The following is a 12,166-nucleotide window of genomic DNA, read 5'->3' on the forward strand; positions in this document are numbered from 1 at the left end:
ATGTTTTGCTTCCCATTGCTCCCATGCCAATAGGGCACATATTTTATATTTTTCAAGGGCAACAAAGGTAGTACCCCTACGGTACCAGTTATGCTTAAGGTCATAATGTTTTGAAACATTATGCTTATCAAAGCCATTACGAATGTTCCTTATGTGTTCCCCACTCAAACATGCAACATTTGTTTAGTACACCCTACATATTCCAGGTCACAGGGGCACCGAAGAAGATAAACCATACATTACTTCTCAATGGGGTAATTGACCCCCGTTCCAGTCGAGGTTAATAGATTGATCTTCCTACCCCGATGGGCATTAACCCCTTCCCGCCGACCGTACGCACATCTGCGAACTCGGATTTCTGGGGTTATACCGGGATGATGCCCGCAGCTGCAGGCATCATCCCGGTACCATTGTTTCGAGCCGGCGATCGGCTACCCGTATATAACAACCGATGCGGCTAAAAGCCGCTCGGCTGTTATACCGGGGGAGCGGGAGGGGACATCCCCCCCTCCCGCCGCCTCCCACCGCTCTTACCGGGCCTCCCGTGCGATCGGGAAGCCCGGTGTCCAATCGGCCGCCTTTGGCGGCTGGGGGCGGGCTGGAACGAAGCTGTGGGTGGCTTCGTTCAAGCCTTCTCAATGTAAACACGGAAGCGACGTCATGACGTCACTTCCTGTTTACTCGGTTGCCAATGGCGCCGGTTTTTAAAAAATATACAGTGTTCAGAATCGCCGTTTTCAGCGATCTGAATACTGTGAAGTGCAAAGGAGGGATCGGGGGTCTTTTAGACCCCCGATCCCTCCATAAAGAGTACCTGTCACCACCTATTACTGTCACAAGGGATGTTTACATTCCTTGTGACAGCAATAAAATAAAAACAAATGTTTTTTTTAAACACAATTTACAAGTATAAAAAAAAATAAATAAATAAAAAATTTTTTTAAAGCGCCCCCGTCCCCGCGAGCTCGCGCAGCGAAGAAAACGCATACGGAAGTTGCGCCTGCATATGTAAACGGTGTTCAAATCACACATGTGAGATATCGCCGCGATCGTCAGAGTGAGAGCAATAATTCTAGCCCTAGACCTCCTCTGTAACCCAAACCTGGTAACCGTAAAAAAAATTTAAAGCGTCGCCTATGGAAATTCATAGGTACCGTAGTTTGTTGCCATTCCACGAGTGCGTGCAATTATAAAGGGTGACATGTTTGGTATCTATTTACTCGGCGTAACATCATCTTTCACACTATACAAAAAAATTGGGGTAACTTTACTGTTTGGATTTTTTAAAATTCATGAAAGTGTCCCTTTTCCAAAAATGTGCATTTAAAACACCGCTGCACAAATACCGTGTGATATAAAATATTGCAACAATCGCCATTTTATTCTCTAGATTCTCTGCTACAAAATATATATATAATGTTTGGGAACTCTAAGTAATTTTCTAGCAAAAAATACAGATTTTAACTTGTAAACACCACATTTCAAAAATAGGCTTAGTCATGAAAGGGTTAATCTTACAGGCATAACACTTGCCACACAAGTAACACCCTTGTAGATCACCAAAAAAAGTGGGTCTAATAGGAGGATCTGGAACATTCGGAGCAATTGTGTTCCTTTAAATTGGGAGCACCCCTAAAGATAACACGGGGCCGCTCAGATAAGAGAGGACCTAGGACTCGATCATTCTTAATGATCAGCCAATGCTTTTTAATGATCCTGTTGATCGCCCAGTGTTGACTGGAGAATGTGGTAAAGAAAGCCAAACCATAGTACTCCACGTCAGCACCCTTGTACCACTCTCTCCACCAGCAGTTCCCAAAGTTCCCTATTACTGACCTCAATTATAAGGGAGTCCAAGGCTTTGCTATCGTAACCTTTAGCTACAAACCTAGTTTTTAAAAATGCAGCCTGCTTAAGAAAGTCTCCTGGATTGGTACAGTTCATTTTCAAGCGTAAAAACTGACCCTTAGGTACTGCCATTAACTATGAGTGATGGTGACAGGAATCCAACAAGTCAGTTTGTTTAACCACTTGCCTACTGGGCACTTACACCCCCTTCCTGCCCAAGCCATTTTTCAGCTTTCATCGCTGTCGCACTTTGAATGAAATTTGCGCGGTCATGCTACACTGTACCCAAACACATTTTTTATCATTTTCTTCACACAAATAGAGCTTTGTTTTGGTGGTATTTAATCACTGCTGGGTTTTTTCATTTTTATAAAAAAAAAAAATTTGAAAAAAAAATGTTTTTTACGTTTTTTCTGTCAGTAAATTTTGCAACTAAGTAATTTTTCGCCTTCACTGATGTGTGCTGATGAGGCGGCACTGATAGGCTGCACTGATGGGCATTCATGAGGTGGCACTTTTATGGGCACTGATTAGGTGGCACTGATGAGGAGGCACTAATATGCCACACTTATGGGCACTGATATGTGGCACTGATGAGCACTGTTAGGTGGCACTGATGGGCACTGTTAGGTGGCATTGGTGGGCACTGATAGGCAGTACTGATGGGCACTGAGAGGCATTGATGGGTGGCACTGATGGGCATTACTGATGGGCATTGATTGACAGCAGTGATGGGCATTGATGGGCAGCACTGATAGGCGGCACTGATTGCCAGCACTGACTGGCATCGCTAATGGACACTGATTGGTGGCACTTGTGGGCAGTGGTGGGCACTGATTGCTGCCACTGGTAGGCACTGATAGCTGGCATTGGTGGGCACTGATTTGTGACACTGTTTTGCAATATTGTAATCAGGGCACTGATGATCAGTGCCCTGATTACATTCCTAAATGTCCCCCTGCATGGAGATGCTGCTGATCGGCTCGCCTCGCCACACACTCTGTCAGTGTGAGGCGAGGAGCGCCGATTACGGCACCTTCTTGTTTACATGTGACCGGCTGTGATTGGACACAGCCGATCACATGGTTAAAGAGCCGCGAATGCGGCTCATTACACAGACCGGGGTCGCGTCGTGTCCTAGCAACAAGCCCCGCGGGCGCACGAGAATGGCTGTTCTGGAAACCATCATATGACGTCATCCCAGAACGAGAGCTGTACCTCCCCGCTGTCATTTGGCAGTGGGCGGGCGGCAACCAATTAAAGAAGGTAGAGGTGACTATTCTACCTTCTTGTATTGTGATCTTTAGATCCGGAAAATGGATTTCTGTGGGACTTATCTCATGGCTAAGAAAAATTCCTCTGTCATTATCATTCAAATGGGTCAGAAAAGCTTGAGCAGATTCAATGTCACCATCCTAAACAAAAATGATGTCATTGATGAATCTTTTTCACACAACAAGCTCAGGGCGTCTGTTGCGTAGAATCATATCCGGTTTGAACTTTAAACATTACAAATCCTTTACCACCAGGTCAAGAAAGACATAAATAATAGGGGCCATATTACCTGGATGGTTGAACATTGATGCGTTTGACAAGTCAGAGTGAGTGGCAGATGTGTCCCCGGCCAACTGTCTAGTTGGATTACTCAAAATATACCTTTTAATATTTAATTTACGTGTATATTTCTGTATGTCAATAAAGGTCTGAATTTTTTTTTTTTTTTAAATTGCGTGGGGGAGTATATTATCAGACCTTTATTGAGAATGGTTATCTCTCCTTCAGACAGTTCCTTAGTGCTGAGGTTGATGATACCACTTTCGCCTAGGTGTTCTCTCTCTTGCGTCTCCATTTCTTTTGTGGCCCCCTCTGATTCCCTCCTGAAAATCCCATTGATAGTGATTCCCTGATAGATACTGATTGTGTGAAGGGTAGGGAGCAGGGTGGCTATTTATAATCCTAGGTTCCATCTCTCTCACATTGTTGCCAAGAGGTGCATACCTATTAAAGATATCCACCCTATAATAATTGGTGGAATCCCTCACATCATGAGAACCCCGTGGGTTTGAATTGTCATGATGTGTATGATTCCCCCCACAATGACGCCATGGTGGAGGAGGACTTCCATAAGATGACTACTGATTGCGTCGGAAGCCAGATTTACCTCTATTTGTGTGTGATTATAATATAATTTCCCAGGAAAGGAAACTCTTTAGAGCTTACTTTTGGGACATGTCACACTATTGATCCATATAGTCACTGGCAACAACTAGACAGCAACAGATAATATTTACCTGGTTTTACACTTTGCTTCCTCGCTGGCAGGATGAGTGACCTCTTGCTGGCAAGTGACATTTTGCAGTGTTTCCATCAGTAATGAAGTGATGGCTCATATGGACAGCAGAGTTACTGTACATATGGAATCAGGGAAGTATTTGCTCTGCATAGTGATTCTGTTTTATTATAAGGGACAGGATTGCTAGTGCAGCATGGCCCTTAGGGCTCATTCAGATTGGTGCTGAGTCTTGTCCTCCATGCAGAGCGGCTTTTTGCTGTGTCTTCTTTGACCTAAGAACTGCAGCCCGTAGAAGCGGATGCAGATGCAGTGGCTACATGGACACAGTTGCATGTCAAAATTTGACATGCGGGTAGGAGGGGGTGCATGGATCCAAACATAGACACTGCTCAGAGGTGGATGCAGAAGCAGCAAAAAATGGCTCTGCAGGATGGGACTCAGCACCTGTCTGAATGAGCCCTTATCATGAAGTCAATACAAAACATAAAGTTAGTCTATTTATTTCACTTACAGCAACTCATAAAAGTGAGTACACTCCTCACATTTTTGTAAATATTTTATTACATCTTTTCATGTGACAGCACTGAAGAAATGACACTTTGCTACAATGTAAAGTAGTGAGTGTACAGCTTGTATAACAGTGTAAATTTGCTGTCCCCTCAAAATAACTCAACATACAGCCATTAGGTGTCCTTTTATGAAAGTGCGGTAAAATACCGCTTTTCAGTTCTCAGGCATTCTCAGAGGAGATCGCTCTCCTCTGAGTGCCTGTTTATGAAAGTGTGTAGATCGCTTCTCATGTTGAGTTGAGGAGCGATCTACAAACGCCGGGAACTCCTGAGAATGGCTTCTCTCACTATAATCTCGCGTGATATAGCGGGATTACAGTATGAGGAACCATAAAATACAAAGTGTAACACAAATCAGCACACATTATTCCCCAACATATTAATAAAATAATAAAGTTAAATTCCCCCTACACAATATACATTAACCTAATTATAAAAAAAACATTGTTTTTATCAATATTTAAAGATCATACATGTCCCTATTTAAATGTGAATGGTGTATAGTAAATGAATGTAATGCACATATGTAATGCAGCTATACACCATTCATATAAATGCAAAATACATTTATAATCATTAAAAAAATAATTTTAATAAAGTATACAAGTATAAATATTTATTAATAAATTAAAATAAAATATATTTCATAATTGATAAACATAAAAATTAATAAACTGGTGCAATGCGAGAACACTGCGAATCCACTGCGGGTTCCCGCATCGCACCGACTCGCATGTCAGTTCACACTGCCATATGCGAATCGCTGGGGAGTGTCAATACATTGTTAACGACACCCCCAGTTCAGCTTGCATATCGCACTGCGAACTGACAGTCCGGACATGAATCGGATCGCATATGTGTGAACACACATGCGATCCGATTCTGGTCCGAACAGAAAAAAGGGTCCTGTGCGTGTTTGCACCGAATGCGGTACGATATCAGCCATACTACCTGTATAGCTGATATCGCAACGCACAGACATCGCATGTAATGTGAATGGCAGTGTGCTGCGAATTACATGCGATGCCTGTGCGATGTCCGGCATCGCACAAGTGTGAACTGGGCCTAAAAGTTAACAACACCCCCAAATCAGTTCGCATATCGCAGTGCGATCTGCAAACTCGGACAGTAATCGAATCGCATGGGTGTGAACACCCATGCGATCCGATTCTGCTGTGGACCAAAAAAAGGGTCCTGTAAGAGTTTGGTCCGAGTGCAATGCAAATTTAGCAATACTATCTGTATGGCTGAAATCGCATTGCACAGAGATCGGATGTGATTTTGCACTGCAGTGCGGTGCAAATCACTTCCGATCTCGGACACCGCAGCAGTGGGAACTGGCCCTAAATCATATTGCATTTGCACCAAAATGGTACAGGACCCTTTATTTGGTCCGCACTGGAATCGGATCGCATGGGTGTGAACACCCATGCGATCCGATTCCTGCACCATTACATAGTTCGCACTGCGATCTGTGAAATGATCTGGGGGTGTCATTAACTTTACATTGACACCCGCAGTGGTGCGCAGATGTCAATGTAGGTGCGATGTGAAAACCCACTTAGGAATCACGCTGGTTCACGCATCGCACAAGTGTGAACCCAGCCAGAGACGTGAACATCTAAAAAAATATATATACATATATCTATATACTGTATATATATATATCTATATCTATATCTATATATAGATATAGATAGATATATATATATATATATATATATATATATATATATATATATATATATAGATTATATATATATATATATATATATATATATATATATATAGATTCTATATATATATATATATATAGAATCTATATATATATATATATATATATATATATATATATGTAAAAATATATATAATAGATGTATCTATCTATAGATATATCTATAGATAGATATAGTCTATATATATCAATAAATATCTATTTACCTATCTATATATATATATATATATATATATATATATATATATATATATATATATATATATAGATATATAGATATATACATATCTATATAGATATATACATATCTATATAGATATATCTATATATATCTATATATCTATATATATATATATATATACACACACATATATATATATATATATATATACACAATATAAATTCCTATCCTGCTGGTTTTGGGGTGTGTACTTTCTCCAGAATATCAGCCATTTTCAGGCTTCTCACTCTGATTCTCCACTTCTGAAATGGTGAATCAGAAAGTGAGAATTCTGCCACAGATCGCCAGTGAGGTGCTGAGATAGCACCTTCATAAACTGGCCGTTTCTGTGAAGTCAGTTACAAATTCTCACTGTGCTGAGATAATCAGCGGAGAACATGTTCTCCACTGATTATCTCAGTTTCATAAACTGGTAATGAGCTGAGATCAGCGGTGAGACTCGGGATCGCTGCTGATCTCAGTTTCATAAAAGGACACCTTAATGTCTAAACCGCTGGCAACAAAAGTGAGTATACCCCTAAGTGAGAATGTCCAAATTGCGCCCAATTAGCCATTTCCCCTCCCTGGTGCCATGTGTCACAAGGTCTCAGGTGTGAATGGGGACATTAAAGACAAAAGAACAGCACCAATCTAAGTGTAGTAGTTTAAAAGTACATTTTATTCACAAATAGTCGCACTCACTGAATAGCAGTTGTATGTGGGCACATCATAGGGTAGCAACCAGAGGGTGTCACAGGAGTCCAGGGAATCTTTTGGCAGCATGATCCTGTCAAGCTCGGCGGCGCTGGTGGTTTTCCGTGTCCCAGGCTTGATGTGGAGGGCGCAGATTGCCTGAGGAAGGAGCACGCATGCTCCGATTGCATGCATCACTTTGTAACCTCCCACCAGCAAACCACCTGACACAGTGACGTCTGGCTGACTTCTGCTCTCCAGCCAGCAGCCTTTCTAGTGTGGATCTCCAGACTCTCACTAACCCTGAGGTTATTACCCAGGATTTATGGACTTTTAACCTTATTTTGATTTATTTTAACTTTGAGTTACCCACATATTAACCATTTTGTTATCTTTGAATGTTTTTAATAGTTCAATTGCCTCCACCACTATCATTTTTCTTACTCCCTCCCCATACTATACATTTGTGTATGGTTAGAAGGCTGACTTGCCTTTATCCTATCCCAACTTGTGCCTGGGAGTGCCCTGGCGCGACAAATATTGTTTTTTTTTTTTTAGGTTTGAATGGGGAGCAGGTGTGTTAAATTTGAAGTTATCGCTCTCACTGTCTCATACTGGTCACTGGAAGTTCAACATGACACCTCATGACAAAGAACTCTCTGAGGATCTGAAAAAAAGAATTGTTGCTCTACATAAAGATGGCATAGGCTATAAGAAGATTGCCAAGGGCCTGAAATTGAGCTGCAGCACGGTGGCCAAGACCATACACCGGTTTAACAGGGCAGGTTCTACTCAGAACGGGGTGGGTGTTTTTTTTTAAGCACGTGATTAGAGCCAGAGGCTCTATTAGGCTTCGAAAGAGGGTGAGCTCGGGGCGCAAGCACTGCGCCCTGAGCCTACCCAGTTGTGTGACAATAGCGAATGAACATTCGCTATTTTCACACTGAATCTCCTCCCCGCCAATCAGGAAGCGGGTCATGAGACCCGTTTCCCAATTGGCCAAAATAACAAGCGATCCTATTGGTGAGGAGAGAGGAGAAAGGAGAAGACATAGAGGCTGCCAGAGGAGACGCAGGGGATGAAGCTGGCGCCTGGAGGGAATCGCTGCCTGGCGGTAAGTGCGGGGTACATCGACCGACGGTAAGGGGGGGTGCTGGTGGCCTGACCTGAATGACCAGGGGGTGACTGTGAGTGCATTGTTGACGCCCTTCATTCTCCCCCCCCCAAAAAAATTTACCACCAGCTGCCACTGGTTACTATCATATAATAGTGGACACATAGGGGTTGATTTACTAAAAGCAAAAGCGCTGTTCACTTTGCAAGAGAAGTTACCCTTTAGCATGGAAATTTTCCACAGAACTTAGTGAATGAAGTGAATCTCTGCTGACATCCACCATCCATTCATGTGCATACAAAGAATGCCGTTTTTAATTTTCATTGCACACGATTCCAGAAGGAACAAGTTCTGTTCTGATATGTTTCGTGCTAGGCACAATGTTTTTCTCTTTGATAATGTGCTGTGCCTAGTGCAAAACATGTCAGAATAGAACTTTGTTCCTGCCGACTCTTTTAAAAAAGGAAGATTATTATTTTGCATCTCGTGTACAGTAGTCCTGTTGCTGCTACAATTGTTTACTTCAGTGGAGCGGAGCTGAGCCAAGCCAGCACCTGAGATATGATCTTGGACTGTGAAGCCTGATCTCATCTGGAGTGGCATGTGAAGTATTGACAACGTGTAGCCAGCATAATGACATCACAATTACATCAGGTATGTTACTAAGGTACCAGGGGAAGCGCACCCAATTAAAACACCTCTACTTGTATATAAATAATAAAGCACCACCAACTGAATTTATATACAATTATCATATTAGTACTCCTATGTCAGTCAGTTATCTGTCCTCAACTGATTTTGCTTCTGATAAATCTGATTTGTTACAATTCAGTAGTGGTGTATTTCTCATGTTAGCTTTAATTTGCAGGTCTTCCTGATTTGGTTCCTGATGCTCTATTTATCCAGAGTGCCACCTATATACAGAGAGTACCCATGTACAGCCTTCGGTGTGCAGCAGAAGAAAACTGCTTGGCAAGGTAAGAGAAAATTAGGCACATTTAGCTACAAAATAAAGCAGAGGTTTGATACTGATGAATGAAAACTTGATATTACTTGGACAGCTACTTTTCAAGTATGATGCAACAACGTTTAGGTATGCGTATGTAGTGCTTATTCCTGAAGGAGTTGCTTGATGCGTTGGGTCCCCTGTCCCTGTGCCTACGATTCTGCGACTAGCACCACACACACTAACACACCTGACTGAGCAGGGAAATTTTACTGCAGATATCTGTATATACCCCCCCAATGGCTTAAGGAGCATAGAAAGTAGGAATGACACAGCAAATGGTCAAATAACAGCAAATAGTATATTGCAACAAGGTAGACAAAAGAAGAAATATACTGTAATAAATCATCGATTAGAGAATTATACTGCACTGGTTAAAAAAGTAGGAGAAATATACTATGAAAATTAGGCAATAGCAGTAATATACTGAGGAAACAATAATTGTTATAAAGCACAACCTCTCCTAATGCCTGTCATGGACAACCCTAACTAGGGGTATTTATATATATATATATATATATATATATATATATATATATATATATATATACACACACACACTATATTACCAAGAGTATTGGGACGCCTGCCTTTACACGCACATGAACTTTAATGTCATCCCACTCTTAGTCCATAGGGTTCAATATTGAGTTGGCCCAACCTTTGCTACTATAACAGCTTCAACTCTTCTGGGAAGGCTGTCCACAAAGTTTAGGAGTGTGTCTATGTGAATGTTTGACCATTCTTCCAGCAGCGCATTTGTGACGTCAGGCACTGATGTGGACGAGAGGGTCTGGCTCGCAGTCTCCACTCTAATTCATCCCAAAGGTGTTCTATTGGATTGTGGTCAGGACTCTGTGCAGGCCAGTCAAGTTCCTCCACTCCAAACTCACCCATGTCTTTATGGACTTGGATGCATACCTTGGTTGTAACTAGAAGTTACGGTTGTCTTTCTATCATTTCAAGCCCATTTTCCTCTGACCTCTGGCATCAACAAGGCATTTTCCTCCACACAACTGCCACTCACTGGATAGTTTCTCTTTTTCGGACCATTCTCTCTAAACCCTAGAGATGGTTGTGTGTGAAAATCCCAAAAGATCAGTTTCTGAAATACTCAAACCAGCCCGTCTGGCACCAACAACCATGCCACATTCAAAATCACTTAAATCCCCTTTCTTTCTCATTCTGATGTTCGGTTTGAACTTCAGCAAACTGCCTTTACCGCATCTTGATGCCTAAATGCATTGAGTTGCTGCATTTGATTGGCTGATGAGCAATTTGTATTACCAAGCAATTGAACAGGTGTAGCTAATAAAGTGGCTGGTGAGTGTGTGTGTGTGTATATATATATATATATATATATATATATTTATATATATAGTCAGCAGTGTTCAACCCTATTTCTTCTACTGGCCAGCTCATTGGGGCCCAGCTATTGTGGTGGAGCACTCAAGGTAATGTCCCTTTAAGAACTGATGAAGGCACTGCTTCTGTAGTTCTTGCAAACAATTCTGTTCCTTATTTATCAAGGTGTAAAGCAGGTTTGGTCAGTGGCCTCTTACCACTCTAAATCTGTAGGGGATCTTTTTCTACTCACTGGCAAAGTGTACCCCAGTCAGTGTCCTCAGCGTCCAGCTCCTCAATTGGGCAGTTCCACCAGCATTCAGGTGGTCCTCTGATGCTCCAGGATGGCTGCCACTGTCTCTCTTTTATGCAGGTGAAGTAGTCCACTCGTAGCTTCATTCTCTCTGCAAATTATTCTGTGACAGACCTAGCCAGAACAGAGGCTGTTAGAGAGGACTATATGCAAGCCTGTTGCCTTTCGATTATGGGCCCTGGATTTTCAATGGAACAATACTCTTTGTGAGGTGAATGCGAAATCCAGGCTGAACTGTACTAATCGGACTCAGTCGTGTATATATGTATATATTGTATGGGGACTCCTTACTGTAGATTTGTGTCCCTGAAGAGGGAGGGGGGATTCCTCCAGCAGCCCCCTGCTGATAAGACTGATTCATTCTGTTGGGACACATCCTGTGAGGAGATGCTGGTGTCATCAATTCCAACTACCTGTGTTTATGTTAATTGAATGAGCTAATGACATTGTCCTCTATACAATGTAGGAGACGGGACGACTGCTATTGTGTTGATATAACTGTGTGAAGCTCGGTGACCACAAGTCTGGGCGAAAGGTCATGTCTCAGTCACCTAGGCTGTATAAAGGATTAGATAATTGGCTCATGTTAATTAGGTTACAGTTGTATTGTTAGAGGAGGTTCCAACGGCATATAAAGTCTTGTAATTTTGATTCTAAATAAAGTGAGTTCTTGGTAGCAACAAGCAAGTGTCGCCTTGTTTGTGCTCAGAGAGGTTGGGATATCTGTATACAGACTGGGAGGAAGTGGTATATGACGGAAGCACTCAAGCGGAGTGTGGGACAATCCGTGACATATTCCCTCTTCCTTTACTCTGGGAGAACTTACAAAACTCCTCCTCCTCCTTAGTGCCTCTGAGAATTTCAAGAACAAAACTGTAGCACAGTCTAAGTCACATTTCTCATCAGAGTCTCTAGCAGTCCACACCCTTAGTTCGCCCCATAGTGGATGGTGCTGTGTGTGTCAATGAACACACATAGACTGGCTCGAGATCGAGCCTGAACAAGCCCTCACATAACGGCCAGCGAACCCC

General features: G+C 42.2%; 1 protein-coding gene across 1 annotated transcript in view; it reads left to right on the top strand.

Moving 5' to 3' along the window:
• LOC141106451 (uncharacterized) overlaps positions 1–12,166 on the top strand; it is an 83,689-nt gene that overhangs the window by 6,383 nt on the left and 65,140 nt on the right. Inside the window, exon 2 of the mRNA XM_073597240.1 lies at positions 9,341–9,449. Coding sequence (XP_073453341.1) covers positions 9,341–9,449 — 109 coding nt within the window. The remainder of the gene's footprint in view (positions 1–9,340; positions 9,450–12,166) is intronic.

Source organism: Aquarana catesbeiana, linkage group LG01 (genome assembly GCF_042186555.1).
Source record: "Aquarana catesbeiana isolate 2022-GZ linkage group LG01, ASM4218655v1, whole genome shotgun sequence".
In the NCBI taxonomy this organism is placed as follows: domain Eukaryota; kingdom Metazoa; phylum Chordata; class Amphibia; order Anura; family Ranidae; genus Aquarana; species Aquarana catesbeiana.